The sequence below is a fragment of the Nannobrachium achirus genome, assembly GCF_963921795.1.
Source record: "Nannobrachium achirus genome assembly, chromosome: 21".
Lineage (NCBI taxonomy): Eukaryota > Metazoa > Chordata > Actinopteri > Myctophiformes > Myctophidae > Nannobrachium > Nannobrachium achirus.
In genome coordinates this window covers 57,677,139-57,702,426 of record NC_137828.1, presented here as the reverse complement: position 1 = coordinate 57,702,426, position 25,288 = coordinate 57,677,139, and the positions used below count along the sequence as shown (strand labels likewise).

The window sequence follows — 25,288 nt, the reverse complement described above, 5'->3', positions numbered from 1 at the left end:
TTTTTCAAGTTACTTGACAAAAACTAGACTCTCTGGGTTCCTTTTGGGAGGTCTAAATTGAACTTTACAAGTATGTAACTCTGACAGTATACAAATGAAACCAAATGGACCCTTACGGGCCCATTTGGTTTCATTTGTATACTGTCAGAGTTAAGTGGAGACCTTGACATTTTGAGAACTGATGATTTTGACCAAAAGGCAGGTTTGAATTGTATTCTGCAATGAATCTCTGTATTAACGATTAAACAGGATTTTTTACAAGGCTCCCTCAATTGTATCACGATATATACGATATCTCTGAAAAGGCATATCGTGGAGACATTGTATCGTCTCAATGATAATTATCATCATATCACCCACCCCTACTTCTGCATTGCTGCAAAAGTGTCAAGAGTCAAGTGAAAAGGATCAACCTTTTCCTTGACGATGGCTAGCCAGATTGGATTCACACAAATGGACATGATACACAAGTCAATGTTCTGGATATATGTATGTCTCACTCTGGCTTCCCCTCTCTCCCTCCCTCCCTCTCTCTCTCCCTCCCCCCCCTCTCTCTCTCTCTCTCTCTCTCTCTCTCTCTCTCTCTCTCTCTCTCTCTCTCTCTCTCTCTCAGGTGTGTTATGTCGGGGGGGGATCTGGAGGTGTACCTGTCCCAGGTGCATGATGGGAGTGTTTCCTCGGGGTTCAGGGCCCTCTACGAGGAGAGGCTGCTGCTGGACGTCACCCTGCTCATCGAGGAGCACCACTTCCAGGTGCACGCACGCACACAGACGTTTGTATTTACTATACTTATGGGACAGGGTTCCCCAATAGGCGGCCTGCGGGCCATTTGTGGCCCGCGGGGGGCTACTGTCTGGCCCCCACCAACCCCAGTAATAATGGTGGTATAAGAGCAGCAACAACACTAGTATATCGTCGGGTGGAAACCTCGTATCTCCAAATTTGTATGTTCTTTCGCAAAGTAAAGCCCTGCTTCATCATACATGGCCGTCACACAAAAGTAGTGAAAACAGCAGATCTAAGGTGCGAGGCGTTGTGTGCTTGTAGATCGGCTGTTTTCACTAGTTTAAATAATTTTTAAAATGATAAATGCGAAACAAACGGTTGTGGACATACAAGATTGTCACCCGACAACGATGATATCTGAACTGTCGCTGGAGTAGCGGGAACACCACCGTCGGCCCCCTGCAATGTTGTGGCCCTCGGCTTGGTACCCTAGACATAATTTCGGCCCTTGGGGAAAACTAATTGGGGAACCCTGTTATAGGACATCGACTTTTTAAGACAGCTTTGAAAATAGCTGAAAGTAGCCGAAAAATCGTAGAATGTAGATCTGCTATTTTCCAGTGTGTGACACAACTAGCAAACACAACCAAGTATAAAAACTCTGTAACCCCAAAGGCCAGAACCTACATGTAACCTCTAAATGTCTCATCCTAACCCTATAAACCCAATCCGAACATTTTTCTAATTCCTATTAAAGGGCCACTTCACCCCTGGGACAACCCTATATTATTTTATTGTTGTTTGGGACACGATCAACACAATCCTGAGTTATTTTTTGTATTCAGTCTGTTATTTTAGATATTTTAGTATTCAGCATGTGCTAGTGATGCATTTTGCATCATATGATGCAAAACGCATCACTGGATGATGCAAAACGCATCACCAGTACATGCTGAATACTAAAATATCTCAAAAAACAGGCTGAACACAAAAAATAACTCAGGATTGTGTTGATTGTGTCCCAAACAACAATAAAATAAGATAGGGTTGTCCCAGAGGTGAAGTGGCCCTTTAAGATTCCTGATTCCAATTAGGATTCCTGATGCCCTATAATATGAATATTTTCCCCGTCTCTAAAGCAGGAACTTCAAACTTGCTAGAGATGGATGGTCCTCCACATTTAAATGTGTTCTAACCTGAATTCTAACACCCACCTCTCTGAAATAGCCAGGAGAAGTAGGCGTCAGGAGGACCATCAAAATGTCCTCATTTGAACTTTGTGTGAACTTTTCAGTTCTCGTATCACTCGATCTGTTTTGAACATTGGGTTCTCGTACAAGGATCGATGTCCAAAAGCACTGTGTGAGGCTCACTTGCACAGACAAATATGAGTCACATTATTGTTGAGGTGACTCTTCTCAACATTCTGGTGGCTGGATGTAGTTTTGACTTGGCCTGTCACAAACTATTACATACAATAATCGTCTAATCGCCATTATTTGAGATAATTGTGATTATCTTTGCATAATCGTAATAACAGTTTCCATGTTGAGGAATTTCCATACATTTTCTAATTAAAAACTAATAAAGCAGAAATGTGTTGTAAGACCCGGGCTGCCGGAGTGGTGGTATGTATGCCAGCCTGACAGCGTGTCACGGGTTTGAATCTAATTTCTGACAAACTTTGCTGCGTTTCACTCCCCATCGCTCTCCCATTTCCTGTCTGTCTACTGTCCTATCAATAAAGGCATAAAGTGAAGAAAAAAAAACGAGGGTGAATGCCCTCGTTTTTGACAGCGTGTTGTTTCTTCACCCTCTTAGAGATGTGACGATATTATCGTGATAAAAACACTCACGATAATAGTATCGTGGAGATTTCATTTATCGTGAAATCGTCCTCCGTCAATCACTGGGATCAATTCACCTTTTATTTGCCGGTACCACTTAATAGTCCCCCCAGGAATCCGCGGAGAAAAAAATCTTTATTCCGCGGAGAACAATCCTGATTCTGCGGAATTCTGCGGAGAACATTTCTTGATTCCGTGGACATTAAAAAACAACCTAAAATGACCAGTTATCAAGCTAAAAATTATGTAGTTCTAATAATCAAGTAAAACCCTTCATGAAATAGCTACAATTAATTGTAATTAGTGGTTAGAATAATCGAATAATCATTTTTGAGAATAAAAATCTAATATAAAATCTATTATTTTTAATTGCTATTGTTAATTACTTTCTGTTGCAAAGACTATATTGTCATCCAAACCATGCCCATAGTAACCACATTGTAGAGGATAGCCTACCTACTACCTAGTATGGGTGTAATATTTATTTATTCTCTTCTGCATTAGCATTGTTATTGCCAGGACCATAGAGGCATAGAGGAACTATAGTTCAGGACACAGTTTCTGTCAGGAACGAATGTGGGACCGGACCAATACAACATCAGTGCAACTAGCAGGAGGGAAGCTAAGCTATTCCCCCAGGCTCTGTATGAGGTGGCCACTGATCAAACCATGTACAAATCGTTTTATAATAGTAGTAATGACTACTCCCGCCGCTCTGCTGCCAAGTTCCGCGAACATTTCCGTTTTCGCGGAATCGCGGATTCCTGGGGGGACTAACTTAAACCCTCTATAATTGGAAAAACGGACCTGTAAGTAACCAAATCTCTTTGCAACAAGCTCACAACGAGTTGCGTTGCGACACGTTGTGAGCTAATAATAATATTGTAAATCGCAATTTCTTTGGTCACAATAATCGTGATATGAAATTTTCATATCGTCCCATCCCTAGTACTCCCGCTAGGCCCACAAGGCCCTGCTGGCCACCCAGAGCGACGACTACTAGTTTTTGACAACGTGTTGTTTCTTCCCCCGCTAGGCCGACAAGGCCCTGCTGGCCACCCAGAGGGACTACTACTAGTTTTAGACAGCGTGTTGTTTCTTCCCCCGCTAGGCCCACAAGGCCCTGCTGGCCACCCAGAGCGACTACTACTAGTTTTTGACAACGTGTTGTTTCTTCCCCCTCTAGGCCCACAAGGCCCTGCTGGCCACCCAGAGCGACTACTACTAGTTTTTGACAACGTGTTGTTTCTTCCCCCTCCAGGCCCACAAGGCCCTGCTGGCCACCCAGAGCGACTACTACTAGTTTTTGACAACGTGTTGTTTCTTCCCCCTCCAGGCCCACAAGGCCCTGCTGGCCACCCAGAGCGACTACTTCCGGGTGATGTTCACGGCGGACATGAGGGAGAGAGACCAGGACAAGATCCACATGAAGGGGCTGACGGCCGCCGGCTTCGGCCACGTGCTGCGCTTCATGTACTACGGCTCCCTGGAGCTCAGCATGCCCACCGTCCAGGAGATCCTGCAGGTAACAGGGGTTGACAGAAAAGTCTCAGAGCCACTTGCCCATCGGGCAAGTACAGGTCAAGTTTTACTTACCATCGGGCAAGTACAGGTCAAGTTTTACTTGCCCAAAAGGTCATGCCCACTTGCCCAAAAAGTAAATCAAATGAATGTTAAATCCAACCGATACTGTCAAGTGGTGAATGAGCACAACTGCTACTTGTAAAACAGTAGCATTATTTGTTCTTTCATGAATACCGGTATCCAATAATATTTCATGAAGTCGGTTGCTTACCCATTTAAACGCACTTGCCCGTGGGCCTTGGGTTCTGTGAAAAAAACTACAAGAACTGCACTCTGTCGAGGTGCCAACTTGCGACTTGTGCACAAGTAGGCCATACAGTACATGGCCTACTTGTGCGCCAGCAGAGCGCGCCATGAGGTGTTTGTATTTATGTGTGTGATCAAGGTTTAAGTATGGTTCACCAGGAATCACCTGGAATGCTGGTCCCTCATTGGCTGTTAACACTTTCCCAGCCTGGCCAGAATGGCTTGTCTGTGGACTAGCCGGAAATGTCTATTATTGTATTATGATCTGAGACATAATATTATGATTATAAGCATCAGCGTGCCCTAGGGCTGCACGATTTTGGGAAAAAATCTAATTGCGATTTTTCTGACTAATATTGCGTTTGCGATTTTATTCGCGATATTTACAGGGGCTAAAGCAAAAAAAAAAAAGACGGAAATTTATTTTGACTTGACTAGCAAGTATTATGCTGCATTTTGACGATTTCGGTAACATCACGGCCATGGCTACACCCCCCCCACTCCCATTTTTTGTTTTATTTTTTTAGCAAATCTGCCTTGATCTCATAAATGGCCCCCTAGGGACTCCTCAGGACGGAAACCTTAACCCCTGTATTTATATATTTATTTCAAGGTATAGTATAGTAGGATATAGTAGGATATAGTATAAGGTATAGTAGGATAAGTGATATTTTTTTTTTGTTAAAAGGATGATATAATAAATTATTTTAACCAAAGGAAAATCACTTCACTACCTTAAGTGAAGCTTCCGTTGAATATTTATTGTGTAATATATTAAAAAAATAAATTGATTATTACTAACTAGGCTAATTGGCAATCATGTAAATGGTTTGATTCAGTTCAGTTATATTTCCAAAAGATTCCCTTTTATTTTGCTTTAGCAATATAAAACGTTTTATATTCAGAAAAATGTCAGTAATGGTATTGTCTGCCTCTCATTATTGTCAAGGAAGAAAGTACCGTATGTCGCTGCCTTGCTTAAGTTTCATCAAGGCTACCAGAACATTCACTACCTGTAGCCATGGAGTACTCCGTTGGAAGGGATCATACACTTTTACGCAGTGTTGTAGTGCTAAATTTGGAAGTGTGGGCACGCACCGACGCACACGCGTGCACGCACATTCATGCACGCGCGCCAATGCGCGTGCACGGCACGCGCGCCAATGTGCACGCGCATCGCATGACGTTTTAAAACGGTTCTGTAATGTGATGCGCTGCCGCCAGGCACGTGCGCACATACAGCAAAGGGGGCTGGAGCCCTTAACTTTATCAACAGAATTGTCCACCAAAAGGCCCTTCAGCCCATGCCTCTCTAACATTCTGTGCACTCCCTGTCTGTCGCCTAACAAAACGGCCGCAGCGAGATGCTCGCATGTAGAGCAATAACTTTCAATCGAATGACTTTAAACTTAAAATAGTACAGTGTCCAAATCAAAAGTGACCATAGCAGTCAATGCTAGTTAGTGCAACAAGTTGATATAGACCAGTGGTTCTCATTCTCAAGAATCTCAACCAATAATTTGATGACCAGATCATCAGCTAAACCATGCAAAATAGCTGCACAACTGATATTTCCAATTCATTAATCCATTCTCAAATATTCTATTACCATCTGCTGTGTCAATCATGCTCATTTCACCACGGCAGGCGAGCCTATTTCAACCAATTGCTGGGTCAGAACGACCTGTAATATAATATCAATATTTCCTAAAGACTTTTCACAAGAGATATTTCACAATTCACATGGTTAATGCACGGCGGCATAACAGAACCGTTTTAGGCTTAATATAATAGTTAATATAGGCATTATGTCTTACCTAACCAGCCCTCCAATAAGAATAAGACATGTTTATTTACTCACGTGTAGCACCACGTTGCCGTTGTACAGACAGTGCTGGTATAATACTTGGGTAGATAATCCATTAAGGTAACAAAAATTCACAACAAACAAACAAACTGCTGCAGGCTATGAACCGCTTAACGTTTGAAGAAGTAAACACAGACACATAGTTGGTTGGTTGGTTGGTCAGTGAGTCTTATCCCATAGCCCGAAGGGGCAGTCAGCTTGCTGGTTGGTTGGTTGTTGCCTTGTTGGTTGTCATGGCAATATTACAACCAATCGGTGGACGATCTGCTCTGTACTTGCCTGGCTTCTGCACTCTGTCTGCGGTACTGTAGGTACTTGATGACAGACCAGCAGCCAGCCTGCCGGCACGCGCATCACTTGTGCACGCGCGTCAATGCGCGTGCACGCGACGTGAGAGAAGTGTGGGCACGCCGTGCCCACGCGTGCCCCCCCCACTACAACACTGCTTTTACGTGCTGTTAGACAGACAGACAGTGTCAAGCCTTGGCTTGGCTCCTCTCCTCTGAGGAGATTGGAGCAACCCGTAATGCTAATCCTCGGTGCGGCGATGCGCGGGTATTTAAGAAGCAAAGAAAGTCACCACAGTTTGATTTGATCATTGCTTAGTCAATTATGAACGAATTTCTAAAATTAAAACGTCTGCATAATGCTTGGGAAGTCAACTTTGCTGAAAATCGCCAAAACCGCGGCCATTGCGATTCGCTAATCGCGAGATTTCACATCGCGATTTCGGTTTGAAAACGATTAACCGTGCAGCCCTAGCGCGCCCCCCGTCCTTCTAGGATGGCACCGTTCTTTTTTTTTTTATCCTTCTTTCGATCCCCCGGTTTAAACTCACCAGAAGTATCTCGATCTGCATTGGCATATAGTGGGGATTTTGGCCGAGTCGCCTTCCCCTTCGCGTGCACGATCCGTGCACATCGAGGTAAACTAATGAAATCCAGTCTGTATGAAGCCCCCATGTCAACTTTTATCTGATCAAAAACATCACAGAGAGATGCTATGCTAACGCTTCCTCCTACAAGGAAAGTGAACGTGAATTTGGCTATAGAGAACGAAAAGCTACCAGAAGCACTTCCGGTTCAAAGGGTTTAGAAAATGATCCTTTTAGATCAGCCAAAGAAGAGACGGAGGAATGAAAATTCCTAATTTGAGTACAGAAGAAGTACGGTTTAATCCGGTTTTAATATTAAGTGGCTCCACGTGGCTGAGAAATAGTTAATGATGACGTTACCAGAAATGCTGGTCCCTGATTTGCTACGGGCTTAAACACACACGGCTACATGCCTACGCTGCCGAACGCAGTACTTGCGCACTCTGCTGGCGCAAGTAATAATAATTTTTGAATAGCCAATGTATAAACTAATAAATTGATTACATTGGTTGTGATGCTACATTAAGCAACGCATCAGAGAATAGCTAATCTACAAGCTTGTACTGTAGATCTTTCTAGCCTGATTCATCTGACTGAAGCTGAGGCCGTCTCTACTCAGTGAGTGGGCAGAGTCTATGGTCTGGAGCCAGGCTACAGTAGATCTGCTATTTTTGATGTGCGATACCACGGCACGCAACATGAATATAAATGGGAGTCGGCACTGTGTGTGTTTTTAGCTTGCAGGTCTAAATGGCATGCATTGGAGAAAGTGCTGATCAGAGCTGCTGCATGGTGCTGTTGCTGTGCAAGTATTGAAAACTCATTTTGAAGCCACTGCACTCTTTTGGTTTCAGGCTGAGAAAAATGTATTCTCAAGCGCTAAAACGCATTCTAAGCTCTCTCAGCGCTGTCAAGAACCTACGCCTCCTTTCTGCACCTCCTTTTCCACTGCAAACGACAACAAAACGGGGCTTCCTAAATCCCTGTATACCAGGCTAATCCCCTGGCTGTCACTCCTCTCACTCTTTTACTCCCTCACTTTTCTACGCCTCTGGGCTTTCTGTGTATCTCTACTCTAAAGCTGTGGTTTTCAACCTTTTTCACATCAAGGTCCATTATTTATTCGGCATTTGAGCGACAGGCCACCATTTGATGAGATTTAGCCTCTAGGAGCCAAAACTGTTTTGTTATACATGATTTTGTCCACAATTCCTTGCTGTATTGATGTTGGTTGCATAGGAGAGATAACAGGCAAACCTTGATCAAAATAACAATTCTTCTACATTCTTTAATTGTGTAGACTTCTTGTAAAATAATGTAACTCTTGAGAGCGTAAAATGAAACCAAATTGACCATTTGGTTTTACGCTCAAGAGTTAAAGATTTAATGAGGGTCCATTTGGTTACCAACTCAGCATAATTTAGCTGGAATCCCCTCAAGGACCACTGGTGGCCCCCAGACCACACAAAATCACCCAATTCCTTTTTTTGTTAGTTTTTGTTTTGTTTTGGGTTTCTAATTCAAAAATAGCAGACATACAAGCTCACAGCGTGGCACCGAGTGCTGCGCTGTGAGCTTGTAGATCTGCTATTTTTGAAAAAAGTCGTGAAAATGTGTGCAAATCTTTGAATATATGTATTTTTAAAGCGAACGCTTGTAACTCAAATTTTGCTTCTGGGTGGTCCCTGGAACTAGATATTTTGAGATGGGGGTCCGTGGCCAAATAAATATAATTTTGGGGGTCCTTCACATGAAAAGGTTTGAGAACCACTGACATACAGTAGTAGTCTCTCAAGAACAGACTAACTGAGCTCCAGTTAAGTGAAAAAGGACCTTTTCTTTGACGATGGCCGGCCAGATTGCTGACATAGAAACATTAGAAGGATTCAAAAGACACTTATAGAATCGGGTCAAAATTCAAATCTTCACGATTTTTCAAAAATATCAGATCTACAAGCTCGCAGCGCGGCACCTGTGAGCTTGTATATCTGCTATTTTTCAATAGTTAAAGCATAAAATAATGATACACAATAATGTGTACTAGGGCATTCACCAATTATTCGAATATTTGAATATCGAATATCAAAGTCACTATTCAACGTTGTTCACCGAAGTCGAATATTCGCTTATTTTTATTTTTGTATTGTTTTCTCTTTAAAAAATATATAGTTTATAAAGCTTGGCTAGATAGGAAGTCATAAGAATGAGTTGTCAATGCCCTTGGTGGATGAATTTGTTAATGCTCTCTATACCAGGGCTTCTCAAACCTTTTTAGGCCGTGACCCCCAAAATAAACAGATTTGAACTGGGGACCCCCACCCTGACAAGCACTTGGAATTGTAGGTATTAATGTGACTTGGTTCCACAGATAAATATTGTGAAAATAGCCGATCTACATGAGCATGTAGATCTGCTATTTTCACAATGTTTGCCTCTTGCTTACTTAATATTTTACAGTTTGGCCAGTCCTGTCGAATATTCGACTATTCGAATACTTTGAGGTCAATAATTCGAATACTAAAAATCACTATTCGTGAATGCCCTAGTGTGTACCCGTTCTGAATGGGTTTAAGAGCGTCTGCTAAATGCCTAAATTGTAACCCTCCTCGCAGGCAGCCATGTACGTGCAGCTGACGGAGGCGGTGGAGTTCTGCTGCTCCTTCCTGCTGGCTAAGATCTGCCTGGAGAACTGTGCCGAGGTGATGCGCCTGCTGGAGGACTTCAGCGTGGGCGTGGAGGGCGTGCAGGAGCAGCTCGACCACTTCCTGCTCCACAACTTTGTCCCCCTCATGAGCCGACCCGACTTCCTGTCCTACCTCAGCCTGGAGAGATTGCAGGTGCGCTTTTTCTACCGCAAGTGGTCAGACAGGGACGTGCTGGTCATTGGGAAAAGCGGGACAACTCCCGAACGGCCGGTTCATTCCCGGCCGGCCATTAGGAAACTAGACCAGGTCACCTGGTTGTGCCAGACCCGCAATGAAAACTAGTATGGCACTGAACTAACACATGAACACACAGGATTTTATAGTCTCAGCAACAAAGCGTAGTGAGCTTGTAGATCGGCTGTTTTCACTAGTATGGCACTGAACTAACACATGAACACACAGGATTTTATAGTCTCAGCAACAAAGCGTAGTGAGCTTGTAGATCGGCTGTTTTGACTAGTATGGCACTGAACTAACACATGAACACACAGGATTTTATAGGCTGAGCAGCTGGAAATGTTTGTGAGCTTGTAGATGGGCTGTTTTCACTAGTATTAGGCTGTGGGGCAAATGTTTTGCAGCACTGAACTAACACATGAACACACAGGAATTTATAGTCTCAGCAGCTCGTCAGCCAACTCAACTCAGCTGGTCCCGTACAGGTGACGGCACTCAAGGCAATCAGCCGAGCAAGGGAAGGGAGGGGCAGATGAGCAGTCAGAGGCAAACACAGGCACACTGAGGAAAAGAGGGACACTGAGGAAAAGAGGGACCGACAGACCGACAAAGCCTTATGTAGGCCGACCCCCTGGGTCTGGCAAAAAATATATAAAAAAATGTCGGCCTTTGTTCCATTTTGGGGCCTGGGCGGCCAACAAAGTAAATTGTCGCTGTCGGGCAGAAACCTATCTCCAAGTTTCAAATTTGTACATTTTTTCGCAAAGCCCTGCTTCATCATACAAGGCCGTCGCACAGAAGTAGTGAAAACAGCAGATCTACAAGCACACAACGCCTCGCGGTGCGAGGCGTTGTGTGCTTGTAGATCGGCTGTTTTCACTAGTTTAAATCATTTTAAAAAATTATAAATACAAAACAAACGGTTTTGTCCATACAAGGTTTCCACCCGACAACGACAAAATATAACTCATGTAATTTGCCCACTGGCTTGTCACTTTGTCACAAATCTTTGAGTAGCAGCAGCGCTATAGAGAGAGATCTCTCAATATAGCGCGCAATGAAGGCCTCTCCAACTCTTTTTCCCGGGCTGAATCAGGGGCCCAGTATGGCCCTGGCAGTGGTTCTCAACTTTTTCGGGCCGCGACCCCCAAAATAATCATATTTGACCCCCCAAAATAATTTGGGGACCCTGTCACGGGGCAGCCCGTGCCCTATACATACATACAGCAGGGTTCCCGCGGGTCCTTAAAAAGTCTTAAATTGTCTTAAATAAAAAATCGTGAATTTAAGGTCTTAAGAAGTCTTAAATCTGACCGAAGGTATTAAATTTGAAGATGCTGTTTTTAAGGCTCATGGGAAAATTAAGCCATAACATTTGTAGGCCTACGTATTCATTTGATTCGTTCGTTTATTTGATTTATTAATATTAGACGATGAGAGACGACTGCAAAAAGGCTGAAGCGAGCAGCAGTCAGTGGGAAGAGGAGCTTGCTTGTTGTTCTCGGCTCCGCCCGCTTTGTCAGTACTGTGGTGATGTATGTGGATGCGGAAGAGGGTAGTTTTGTTTTTTGAACAAAACAAGCGCTCCTTTTCTCTAGCCTCCCGTCACATCAACTGCCCTGTGCTCTCCCTGTTATGTAGCGCTCTCACATCACACTGTGTGAGCGCAGATCAGAGCATACAAGTAAACACACTTGGCGTGTAGTGGAGTTGTGCTTGTAGGCTGTGGAGTGGACTTCTTAAAAAGTTTTAGATTGAGACAATTCGCGATGCGGCCGTGCGCGATTCTGCATTGATGCAGGGATGTGACATAATCGATGTTTGTTGATTTTCCTCAACCATGAGGAATTAGCTAGCTACATGCTAAGGCTATTGTCCCGTTCCTTCTGCCTGTGAGACAGAATGAAGCTGACAGTCATAAAGTCATTAGTCAGCCTGTTTTCAAAGAGGAGAATCTACCAATCATCTGTGATTTACAACAGCTGTTGTACCGAGCGATTTTACGTTCTACACGCTCATCAATACACCGCGTATCTCCTCTCCCGACTTGAGTCCCGTTCACTCAGTAATATAATAATTTTACTCAGTGACCAGGGTTGCCAACATTGGACAGTCAGAATTCAGGAGATTTTAGGGGGGTAGTTTGGGGGGCATATGGAAGAATTTGATTTTATAACTGAAGCAATGCAAGACCCATTATGTACTAATATTCACTACTTAAGTGGATATCTCACTATGATTACATGCACTGCCCAGTGCCCACACCCTTAAGCAGGGTATCTGGGGGTCCTCCCCCAGAACCTTTTGAACATAGTAGATCTCTGGTGTTCTGGTGATCTCAGACTGTCTGAGATTAACATTGAGGGGTGGCATCCCTTATTATAACTCTATGGGTGGCATTCTCAGCTGTGGTACATGCCTGTCTTCTAAGACAAGTCCCTAACTTGGCTATTTGGATCTGTATATCATCTGTATATTATATTTTTTATTGTGTATTAATATTTCTTTTTCTTTTCATTTCTGTCGTAGGAGTCCCAACATTTTACTGCTTGTATGTATGAGTCAGTAAATACAGCATCTTGTAGTTGTAATTCACTGCAGAAGCTGGGTTTATGGTTTCAAAAGACAATATTGTGCATCTCCAATTCTGAATAATGGTGACAGGCCACGGTGGTCTGCTGACCCACCTGCTGTCCGAATACGCACCCGATCCCGAAGTTATCAACCCATATAATAGATTGGGCTCTAAAATACAGGTCTGTTCGCCCTCCCAGCCGTTCGCCCTGGGTGTCTATCCAGCGTAATGATAATCGGGGGTGAAATTATTTACTATTCTGTCCCTATTGTGACATAACTCGGACAGCGCTGAGCCGGCTCATGCGACCTTCTCAACGCTCGACATGGCTACTCGCTTGCTTTAGCTCGCTCGGCAGTGTCTCACGTGGATCAAGGTCGCCTGAGACGGCGCACCTCCGTCATCTTCACCGTCAGCGTGGTGAGCGTGAGGTAGGGCGAAGAGCCCGGGGGGGCGATTTGGGTCTTAAATTACATTTGTTGAGGTCTTAAAAAGGTCTTAAAAAGTCTTAAATTTTACTTTCAAAATGGTGCAGGAACCCTGTACAGTATATATTTATATACAATGATTGAGGACAGTGTTCACTCTTCTAACTACACAGCGTCTACCATTTGACTAACTTTGCCGGCCGGCTTTGGGAAATGACTGTGTGAAAGTGTGGGTTAATGGACAGTGTTCTTAACATGGGGTTTACATGCATTTTAATGTTCTCCTGTTGGTTTATTGAATCATTGGGGTGTTGGTGAAATGGGTGTGGCCAATTTTCCTGGGTCTCCTTCGCAGCTGGTGGCAATTCCTTGGTTAATAGGAATGGGCCAAGTGCTGTGGAGGAGAGGGGTGTTTCCTCTGGTTTCTGTTTAGTTATAATGTCATTCATTTGAAGTTCACCCAAGTGTAAGTGTAACATGCATCATTTAGAATGTTTAAGTTCTCTTACTAGCTGTGGGTTGTTTTGGAATGTTATTTGGAAGTATATGGAAGTATTGCTAAGGCTAATTGGTGTCCTGTGGTAGGATCCACTCTCTACTTAATGGTGGCTGCAGTGACAGCCAAGTTAGTTCTGATGTGGGCAAATAACACAAGAGATCATTCCCTGAAGGGAGAACTACGGGGCCTTGCGGAGACTTGGTTTTACCCGAAGAGAGTTCTTGGCCTGTTGGGTTAATGTTAGTGTTCGCCTAAGTGTTTATTTATTTTGCAGCTCGTTCTACTTTTTTCTATTTTTGGCCAGTCATACTTTTGTCTACGTGAATGAATTGTAAACTGCACTGCTGATGGGAGATGTGGGGTAAAATAAAAACCCTTAAAAGATATCTTGGACTGTTTTTGGAAGCCTGGCCGCTCGGGCAACTTTACATGTGGTGTCAGAAGAAAAGTAAAGATGGTCCAGGATCCAGAAGGCCTCCCAAGAACCAGCACAAGCAGCAGCAAACAGCCATGAAGGAAGAGGGTGCCACAGGGGGAGCCATCGATGAAGGGTTCCAGCCCAAGATGGACACAACCACTTCCGGGCAGGCGTGTTTGGCCAGGAGGAAGATTGAGCAGGAGTGGAACCGGCAGACGCGCAATGTTCTCAACTACCAGATCACCCGACTCCAGTCGACGTGGAGGCAACCAGGGCACAGCAGAAGGTGCCTGCAACACAGCCTGTCGGTGGCAGCGACACAACGGCGGCGACAGCAGGAGCTGCAGCAACACTGGTGCCAGAGGTGGAGCCGAACCGGGTGGGTGGAAAGACTTGAGCACAATGCCAAAGAATCTGGTTCCATGTGCAGCCTTCCACTTCTGTGCAGGAAGGGGTCAGAAGTTTACAGAAGAAGACTTCAGTTCCTGGACGCCACAGGGGGCGTCATCAGAAGGGGGGGGAAATGTCACGGGGCAGCCCGTGCCCTATACATACATACAGTATATATTTATATACAATGATTGAGGACAGTGTTCACTCATCTAACTACACAGCGTCTACCATTTGACTAACTTTGCTGGCCGGCTTTGGGAAATGACTGTGAAAGTGTGGGTTAATGGACAGTGTTCTTAACATGGGGTTTACATGCATTTTAATGTTCTCCTGTTGGTTTATTGAATCATTGGGGTGTTGGTGAAATGGGTGTGGCCAATTTTCCTGGGTCTCCTTCGCAGCCGGTGGCAATTCCTTGGTTAATAGGAATGGGCCAAGTGCTGTGGAGGAGAGGGGCGTTTCCTCTGGTTTCTGTTTAGTTATAATGTCATTCATTTGAAGTTCACCCAAGTGTAAGTGTAACATGCATCATTTAGAATGTTTAAGTTCTCTTACTAGCTGTGGGTTGTTTTGGAATGTTATTTGGAAGTATATGGAAGTATTGCTAAGGCTAATTGGTGTCCTGTGGTAGGATCCACTCTCTACTTAAGGTTGGCTGCAGTGACAGCCAAGTTAGTTCTGATGTGGGCAAATAACACAAGAGATCATTCCCTGAAGGGAGAACTACGGGGCCTTGCGGAGACTTGGTTTTACCCGAAGAGAGTTCTTGGCCTGTTGGGTTAATGTTAGTGTTCGCCTAAGTGTTTATTTATTTTGCAGCTCGTTCTACTTTTTTCTATTTTTGGCCAGTCATACTTTTGTCTACGTGAATGAATTGTAAACTGCACTGCTGATGGGAGATGTGGGGTAAAATAAAAACCCTTAAAAGATATCTTGGACTGTTTTTGGAAGCCTGGCCGCTCGGGCAACTTTACACCCCTTTGGGGGTCCCGACTCGCAGGTTGAGAACCACTGTTTTACCGGACGCTGGTTTTGTGAGCGTTGTTTGAAATCTCTGTAATGTAATTGTGATGTTATTGAGTGTGTTGAGTGTGTTCTCAAACCCCTTTCAAGTCAAGGACCCCCAAATAGATATGTATTTGGCCGTGCCAGGGACCCCAGAAGAGAAGATTTGTGTAAAAAGAATTATCCAAATTATTCAAAACTTTGTAAACCATTTTTCAATATTTCTCAAAGATCTTCAAAATCATGAGGTTGCACATCTGCTATTTTTGAACATTAAATCAGGGATCTTCAACGTTTTCAGGCAAGGACCCCTTAGTCGAGAGAGCGATGAAGCAGGGACCCCCACAACCCATATAGTTTCGTTTTACAGCACAATCATCAGTGTATTTTGGATTCATGTCAGTTTGTGTTTTCAAATATTTAACCTCTTGAACCGTCAATACATAATAAACTTGACATTTCACTCTGTACTTAGTCTGCTCTTTTCCCCCTCTACACCAAACCTCTTGACTGAAAATAGCCGATCTACCTACTGCTATTTTTGGCTAAAGTTCTCAGAATTTGGACACTTGGGTTCAAGTGGTTAATATAAAAAAGGGGGGAAAACACGTTTCTATCACACAAAGATTTGGAGGACCCCCTGTAGTAACTCTGAGGACCCCCTAGGGGTCCCGGACCCCCTTTTGAATACCCATGCAGCATGCATTAAATGTTCAACTGTTAAAATGTTCAAATATTCAACTACATTGCTCATGTCTCTCTCTCTCTCTGTGTATGTGTCTGTGTCTCTCGCCCAGGCCTACCTGGACAGTGATGCTCTGAGTCGCTTCCCAGAGATCGAGCTTTACGAGGCCGTCCAGACGTGGCTGAGACACGACCGCCGGCGCTGGAGACACACCGACACCATTGTCCAATCGCTGCGCTTCTGTCTCATGACCCCCGCCAACATCTTTGAGAAGGTGAGGGCCTCGTGCAAAGAAGTGCACACGTGTGGGTTTTGTATGTTGGATGGATGGTACATTTGCGAGCTCTGTCAAACGCAGATGCTGCTTTTACACCAGCAGATACCATTTTAGCTGCTACAAAAGCTAAAACGGCTTTACAGATCCATCAAAAAAAAAATCAGTATTGTGTAAAAGTACATTTTCTTGAAACTTTCATATATTTTTTTGAAATTTTCATATATTCTAGATACATTGCACATTCAGTGAATTATTCCAAACCTTTTTTGTGAAAAATCAGATTTTCTTTATGGCATACAGCTTATGAATTTCAAAAGTCCATATTTCAAAATATTACAATATTACACGAGAGCACTTAAAGCAAAGATTTATAATAGAGAAATGTCAACCTTCTGAAGTCAGAGTTGTCCAGTGGGACGTTTCCGCAGTCAGTTATGATTTGGAGTTCTATGGCATCTGCTCACTAACCTAAGCTATGACCAGTAGCTTTGTAGCAGTTGTAGCTTCATGGCTTCCATTGAAAAATAATGGTTGCCTGGTATTTTTGTAGCTGCTCGATGCTTTGAATAATTTCCTATGAAAAGGAGGTTTATAAAAGGGTTGGACCAACAGCCACTAGGGTCAGTGTTTTGAAGGAAAAGAAAGCAAGTTTCTTGGCCTGACACAAAGACTCTGTCCACTCCAACCAGCACACACTGTCTCTAGGTTTCACACTGTATCCTATCCTTGCTTCTTGCAGGTGAAGACGTCCGAGTTCTACCGCTACTCCAGACAGCTGCGGACGGAGGTGGATCAGGCGCTCAGCTACTTCCAGGACGTCCACCAGCAGCCCCTGGTGGACACTCGCAGCAACCACATCCGCTCGGCGCGCCCGCAGACCGCCGTCTTCCGCGGCATGATCGGACACAGCATGGTCAACAGCAAGATCCTGCTGCTGCACCGACCCAAGGTGCAAGGCCTGTTCGGAGAAGAGGGCTTGTCAGTCACTGTCAGAGAAATTAGGGGATTACACCCATCTTTGACTGATTGAATACCTAGCGTTGTGCTCGAAATTATTCAACCCCCTCTGAGAATTAGGTTTATTAGTCTAGCCACTGCTCCTTTAACTTAGAACTTGTGAACCTTGCTCAAAACCGTACTTTTTGGAACATTCAGTGCCTTTGCAATTGATTTATATCCTTTTCCTTTTTTGTACAAAGCAATAATCTCTTCTCTGAACTTTTCTGGGCATTCCTTAGACTTAGCCATGTTTCTAACTGCTCTAATCACATTCAACAAGTCAACAAACTTCTAGTCAGGCCCGGCTGCACATCTGATGCAACTATTTAAGCCCTTGATTAGTCGATTGCAATTGATTACAGATGTTTACAGGTGTGCTTAAGAGTTGAATAATTGAAAGTGAAAGTGCCATTTAGCATTGAATTTGGGGAAAAACACTACATTACTACAATTACTTTTGTTGAGCTATTTACATTGTTTTTGTGTGATTTATTCATTTCATTCAGTTGACAGTTTGTGAATTTAAGCAATAAACCAGATTTGCAGGGAGGGGGGGTTGAATAATTTTGAGCACAACGGTAACAGTTTGCAAAGAGTACAAGGAAAGACTATTATACAATAATGCTAAAAGGATAACACAAAAAGCCACAAGGGCTTGTTTCCACTGGTCCTGTGTATTCAATTAATCTAGACATATAAAGATACAAAACTATAGAAACAAGAAACCATCAATACTAGGAGCAGTAAAAGTGTATTTACCGTAATTGCCGGACTATTAGGCGCACCGGACTATAAGGCGCACCAGCTAAATTTAGAACGAAAAACAGATGTGTACACATACAGGGCGCACCGGACTTATCTAAATGGGCCTATTAACCCCAGCATTAACCCACAAGCAAACCAATATAATAATGACTGGACAAAAGAACGGTCCATAATACTGTAACAGAGTTAGTCTTCGGTCGTGCGACCCCGCCGCCCCATATCAGCAGGGGTCTCTGATGCGAAACCCCCCCAAGTTCACACCTCGCCAACGCTTTGTCACAACAGGCTGTTTTAACAAAGAAACAAGCCTATATGCATATCAATAGACCTGAATTGTAGGCTAGGTGTTAAGTGACGTGCGCGTGACGTTCTAGAGAAGCGACCCCTCAAACATTGAATCAGCAATGCAACACTGGTACTGTAATGATGTTCACATATCGAAAAAGAAACGAACATACCGTAGAGGTCCATAAAGATCCTCTCGTGAACCAATAATGATCCTCTCGTAAACCAATAAAGATCCTCTCGTAAACCAATAAAGATCCTCTCGTGAATCAAATAATGATCCTCTCGTAAATCAAATAATGATCCTCTTGTAAATCAAATATTGATCCTCATCTCGTAAATCAATCGTCATTGATCTTCATCTTCTTCCTGCGAAGTCTAAACAAATTAAACAAAAATGATGGTGTGTGCATGAAACGAAAGTGAAAACAACTATGACACCTGTAGCGTAGTCTGTCTCGCTATTGCGCTTCCCGCTAAAGCGGATAAAAAAAACTACATTTCCCATCAAGCATTTCCTCATTCAGATTGGTGTCTCTGTGCTCAATTCTCTGCACTGTTCAGACCAAAATAATCCATATATAAACCGCACCGGACTATAAGGCGCAGGGCTCAAAACATGGGGAAAAAAGCCGCGGCTTATAATCCGGCAATTACGGTATATAAAAACTGGGAGTAATTTCATTTGGCAAGCTAGAAGACTTGGCCAGTTGTGCTCTGAATAAAAGAGATGCTTTTATGGGGGTTTTGAAGGAGGATAGTGAGTCGCACTTCTTGATGGCTGTTGGGCGTTGCACATTTTGGTGGCAACAGTAGATGAATTCATCCCCATGTTTGTGCCAAATCTGGGATCCGGATGAGATCAGTGGAGCTGGTGGTGTGCCCATGCACATTTCTCACTCTTTTGAAGTAGTCGGACAGGCCCGTTTGCTGACAGGCAGGTTGCTGTACTCTACACAGACATTAACTCTGGACCAAATCATATCTACAGTATCAATACAAGTCGATACAAAACCTAAGAGTTAGAATAGTGTCCCAGCAATAACATCAAATGCAGCTAAGTGGTCTAATGCATATACATATATTTAAAGCAGATATATGTCGTCTGCCAGAGAGGCACCCTTATTACCCTATTGGTTTGCAATGTCAGGCCTGAATTTCAAGACGAATGACAGAGCTTCTCACAGATAAAATGATAGTTTGGAGGCTTAAGTGTTACAGAGATTAGATATTTTTAGGGAGTATTGTTAGCCATCTGAATAGAATACAATTACATTTAAAAATAAAAATAAGCAATCGCAAAACAAAATCTGCAGAAAAAGTCATCAGAAAACGATTTATATCTGCTTTAATTGGGAGGGCTATAACTCACTCACAATGGAAACTACAAATACTCCTATATGGACCATGGTTATTGTGTGTGTGTGTGTTTGTAATCTAACAGGACCACAGTGCCTGTGCCATAGTGTTCTAGGTATTTGTATGTAAACTAACAGGACCTCTTTACCTGTACCTGTCCTGTCGTGCTGTCCTAGGTGTGTTTGGATGTAATCTACAGGGTTCCCACGGTCATGAAATTCCTGGAAATATTTTGAAATTAGAAAAATATTTTTCCAGTACTGGAAAAGTTTTGGAATTGATCAAGGGACCTGAAAAGTCCTGGAAAAATGCATTATGCATATGCATTGTTTTTGGTTATTGATTTTGTTAATACCTCTGAAATGACAAATTAAACATTGGCCAAATTGTCAAATTATATTAGAGGCAGAAATAACAGATCTACATGCTCACAACGCCTCGCAACGCGAGGCGTTGTGAGCATGTAGATCTGCTATTTTCACAATAAAACCGTGTTATACAAAATTCCTCAACTCTTAGTGCTCGTTAGGGTGCCCGGTCCCCAGTTCAAATATGATTATTTCGGGGGTCACGGCCTGAAAAGGTTGAGAACCACTGGCATACACTACCTGTCTTTGGGCATTGCGCATAGGAGTAAGCGACCTGTTATTGAGCTGAATTATTGTTATATAGTCCTGGAAATCAGGTTAAATATTCTGGAAAGGTTTTGGAAATTAATTGATAAAGTTGTGTGGGAACCCTGCCTAGATGTGTTTGGATGTAATCTAACAGTACCACTGTGTCTGTACCTGTCCTGTGGTGCTGCCCTTGATGTGTTTGGATGTAATATAACAGTAACACTGTGTCTGTACCTGTCCTGTGGTGCTGCCCTAGATGTGTTTGGATGTAATCTAACAGTACCACTGTGTCTGTACCTGTCCTGTGGTGCTGCCCTAGGTGTGGTGGGAGCTTGAAGGGCCCCAGGTGCCCCTGCGGCCAGACTGCCTGGCCATCGTCAACAACTTTGCCTTCCTGCTGGGCGGAGAGGAGCTGGGGCCGGACGGCGAGTTCCACGCCTCCTCCAAGGTGTACCGCTACGACCCGCGGCAGAACTCCTGGCTACGCATGGCCGACATGTCTGTGCCCAGGTTAGAAAGGAGCCTCATATTCCTGGCCAGACCTTTGTTTAGAGCAGGGGTTTTCAAAGTGGGTGACGGGGCACCCTGGGGTGCCGTGACGGCAGTCCAGGGGTGCCGCGAGATCATTTGATAATATTTGGAATTTATTTGGACACTTGATATGACTAAATATACTAAATATTATTTAGTATAATTTTAAACTTGAAGTACAAAGTACAAAGTTATTTTCAGTCAGTTCTAACCAAAATGGCTATTATCTCAACGTTTTCCTCGCAACATCACTAAAATATCGTCACTGTCGGGCAGAAACCTTGTATCTCCAAGTTTCAAATGTGTACCCTGCGTCATCATACAAGACCGTCGCACAAAACGAGTGAAAACAGACAATCTACAAGCACACAACGCCTCGCGATTGTAGATCTGCGTTTTTCACTAGTTTAGTACATTTTATAGATGATAAATAGTAAATACAAAACGAACGGTTTTGGACATACAAGGTTTCCACCCGACAACAAAGATATGCTATAAATATAAGGTTCTGGGAGTGAAAATTATAATGTAGGGGTGCCTCGGATTAAAAAAGATATTTATGGGGTGCCCTGAGCCAAAAAAGTTTGGGAACACCTGGTTTAGAGCAGTGGTTCTCAACCTTTTCAGGCCGCGACCCCCAAAATAATCATATTTTAACATGCGGACCCACCCTGACAAGCACTAGGAGTTGAGGTATTACATTTTGTATAACACTGTTCTATTATGAAATAGGAGGTCTACATGCTCACAACGCATTGTGAGCATGTAGATTTGCCTCTAATATTTGAAACTTTTGGCCAATGTTTAATTTGTCAGTTTAGAGGTATTAAAAAGTTCTTAAATTGTCACTTTAGAAATGTGCAGATACCCTCTATACACTTTATGTTGGGTTGTTTACTGTTGAGTGAGAAAACAACATTGCACAATGCACATTAAGTTAATCATCCGGGGACACCCCAAAATAATTTGGGCCCCCCCCCCCCACCCACACAGGTTGAGAACCACTGGTTTAGAGAAGCGAGTAGTAGAATTTGACAGATTTCTCTAGGATGTAATTTGACTCCAAACAATGACAGCTCCATTTTGTTGAGAATAGATTAACTCATCCCCTGCTTATGACGAGCTTGACGAGCTATATTTATGGGTCCACTCTGCTTATGACGAATATGACGAGTTATCAATTAGCTTTAATAACTATAAAACAAAAAAGTATGATCGCCGATTCGCCGTCCATAGCGCTCTATGGAAGGCCGCTATTCACAAAAAACGGATCTGGATGTTCCAGACCGGAAATGGGGGGGCGGGACAACGACGCCTGTATCCTGTCTGCCGAAATCCTATCCGGTTTAATGTTATGCAACACCCACGCTGGGCTCAATCGGTTTCGCTTTAGGAAATGGCAGGCTGTTTACCGTCGTAGCTTACCGTGACTGGATCGTATTGTGAATGGAATCGGTGAACCATCGCGCAATGGATTCGCGCGCGCGCCCACGTTAAAGGTAGGCAAAATCCTGGCGGTGTGGACCCTCAGAAGGGGTCTTAAAATGGGGGTAAATGAGTTAATGGCAGGCCTGGTGGGCCGGCCAGCGGACCACAGCGTTTTTCAGTATAAGTGAACAAAAATGTATGTTTTTGTGTCCAGGTCGGAGTTCGCCGTCGGCGTTATCGGCAAATTCATCTACGCGGTGGCGGGGCGCACGCGCGACGAGACGTTCTACTCCACAGAGCGCTACGACATCACGGAGGACCACTGGGAGTTCGTGGACCCCTACCCCGTCAACAAGTACGGCCACGAGGGCACCGTGCTCGACGGCAAGCTCTACATCACCGGAGGCATCACCTCCTCATCCACCTCCAAGCAGGTGCGTGTTTGTGGTGAAAAGTAACTAAAATGTACATTAACTTAAGTACTGTACTTGAGTACAGTTTTGAGGCATTTGTAGTTTACTGGAGTGTTTCCAATTCTCAGTACTTTTAAATATTGTACTTTTACTCCACTACAAATATTTGATAACTTTGGTTACCTGTTACTTTTTAGATTATTATTACAAAACCTACATTAACCACTTCAGCTTGGTATAGATTTCGGCCATTTGAAAATAGCCGATCTACAAGATTGTGAGCTTTTAGATATGCTATTTTCAAAAGTTTTTTTAATACATTTGAAAACTTTGAAATGGTATATTCTGCATAAAAAGTAATTTACTTTTGGTACTTTAAGTACATTTTGACACCAACACTTTTTGTACTTTTACTGGAATACATTTTGAATTCCTGACTTTTACTTATAAGGGCACGGGCACAGTCACACCAAAGTACCTATGAGAGTGGATTCCCCATTCCGTTAATGTATTTCAATGGGAATGGAGCGGTTTCATGCCGGTCGATGATGTCTGCGTGCCGTGCAGACCTTGTGTTTATGCTGGAGCAGTTATATTTTCCACGCAGATTCTGGTTTTCCCCCTCTGTCCAATTGACCCTTTGTCAGCCTTCTGATTGGTCCCTGACTGGCCAACCAGAAAAATCATTCTCTTTTGCTACCGGGGGCGGAGTTATGCAGTGGGACAAAGTCCACATGCTAGACACTACATTGTGCGGTGATGCGCGGTACGGCCGCGGTGCGGTGCGGTCATAGCGATTTCGATGAGTATAATGTATAAGCTTCAACAACGTTTTGCAATGTAACTACTGTACTTTTTTGTTCCTTTTTTATTAATATCACGTAGATGTTTTTCTTTTGGTACTTTAAATAGAAATAATGAGGCTATGAAAAATCGTTGTTTTCCCATTCATTTCCCATTATAAACATGATATTCTTCCCTGGCTTTGTTGTCCCACCTAGTAACAGAACAACATGGGGTGGGACTTGACAAAGAGTGGATTGGGTGAGTCAAAGGCGGATACAGGGAGGGTCCAGGAAGTGAGTGACAGGTGCGTCACAGGCTTTGGGACAGAAGGCGCACTCTGTGTTTTTAGTCAGCCCCGCACAAAAATAGTTTATCAACTGGCAGCCATCTGGCAGCCATACTTTGGTGTGACCGTGCCCTAACAGAGTGGTTCTCAACCTGTGGGTCGGGACCACCAGAGGGGTCCCCAAATTATTTTGGGGGGTCCCGATGATTAACTTAATGTTAATGTGCAACATTGCTTACTCAACAACTTTACTGTTGTTACTCAACAGTAAACAAACCAACAAAGTGTATAGGGGTTCTAAAGTTACAATTTATGGACTTTTTAATACCTCTAAAATGACGAATTAAACATTGGCCAAATTCTCAAATAGGAGCAGAAATTGTGAAAATAGCTGATCTACATGCTCACAATGCCTGTGAGCATGTAGATCTGCTATTTTCACAAAAGAACCGTGTTATACAAAATGTGCATACAATGCCTCAACTCTTAGGAGGGGGTCCCCAGTTGAAATATGATTATTTTGCGGGTCGCGGCCTGAAAAGGTTGAGAACCACAGCCCTGACTTGAGTGTTTCAGTATTGATACTTTTACTTAAGTAAAAACAATGTGAGTACTTTTGTTCCCCACCACTGCAGGTGTGCGTGTTCGACCCCGGGCGAGAGGGGGGTGGAGTAGCAGGAGGCGGGGGAGGTGTTAGCTCGGCGGGGAGCGGCGGCGGTGTCATCGTCCAGGACAGCGCCGGCAGGACGCCGCGGGGCGGCGGCGGCCGCAGCCCGCTCCTCCCCTCCTCCGGCTCCTCCGGCTCCTCAACGTCGTGCGGAGGAGGCGGCGGAGGAGCCTCCCACCACCACCACGGCGGCGCCAGCTGCTGGGAGAACAAGTCCAAGATGAACTACGCCCGCTGCTTCCACAAGATGATCTCGCACAACGGCAAGCTGTACGTGTTTGGCGGCGTGTGCGTGGTGCTGCGCGCCTCCTTCGAGTCACAGGGCTGCCCCTCCACGGAGGTGTACGACCCGGCGCAGGACGAGTGGACCATCCTGGCCTCCATGCCGGTGGGGCGCAGCGGGCACGGCGTGGCGGTGTCGGACCGGCGCATCATGGTGCTGGGCGGGCTGTGCTACAACGGCCACTACAGCGACTCCATCCTCACCTTCGACTCGGAGGACAACAAGTGGAAGGAGGACGAGTACCCGCGCATGCCCTGCAAGCTGGACGGCCTGCAGGTGTGCAGCCTGCACTTCCCCGAGTACGTGCTGGAGCACGTCAGACGCTGCAGCTGAGCCCCCCTCCCTCCAAAACCCAACCTTTCTTAAGGGCCGATGCGTACTCCGCTTTTAGAGGCGCGTTTAATTCCGTTCGGCTCTGTCCAAACTACAATATGGCGTCATTCAGAGGTTCTGGGGGTCATAAAGTGGGCTGTTCGGTGCTGCCGAGATGTTGTGACTCCCCGAACCGAACCGAAATACATTCGGTTCTAAAAGTGGAGTATGCACTATGCATCGCTCCTAAC

At 44.2% G+C, this 25,288-nt stretch overlaps 1 protein-coding gene across 3 annotated transcripts in view; it reads left to right on the top strand.

Annotated features, from left to right (window-relative positions):
- klhl15 (kelch-like family member 15) overlaps positions 1 to 25,288 on the top strand; it is a 32,113-nt gene extending 6,825 nt beyond the window's left edge. For all 3 annotated transcript variants that reach the window (XM_080752305.1, XM_080752306.1, XM_080752304.1), the window contains 8 exons: positions 614 to 752; positions 3,910 to 4,098; positions 9,757 to 9,981; positions 16,142 to 16,303; positions 17,046 to 17,255; positions 20,651 to 20,841; positions 22,505 to 22,724; positions 24,411 to 25,288. In XM_080752305.1, coding sequence (XP_080608431.1) covers positions 621 to 752; positions 3,910 to 4,098; positions 9,757 to 9,981; positions 16,142 to 16,303; positions 17,046 to 17,255; positions 20,651 to 20,841; positions 22,505 to 22,724; positions 24,411 to 25,058 — 1,977 coding nt within the window. In that variant the 5' untranslated portion in view covers positions 614 to 620 and the 3' untranslated portion in view covers positions 25,059 to 25,288. The remainder of the gene's footprint in view (positions 1 to 613; positions 753 to 3,909; positions 4,099 to 9,756; positions 9,982 to 16,141; positions 16,304 to 17,045; positions 17,256 to 20,650; positions 20,842 to 22,504; positions 22,725 to 24,410) is intronic.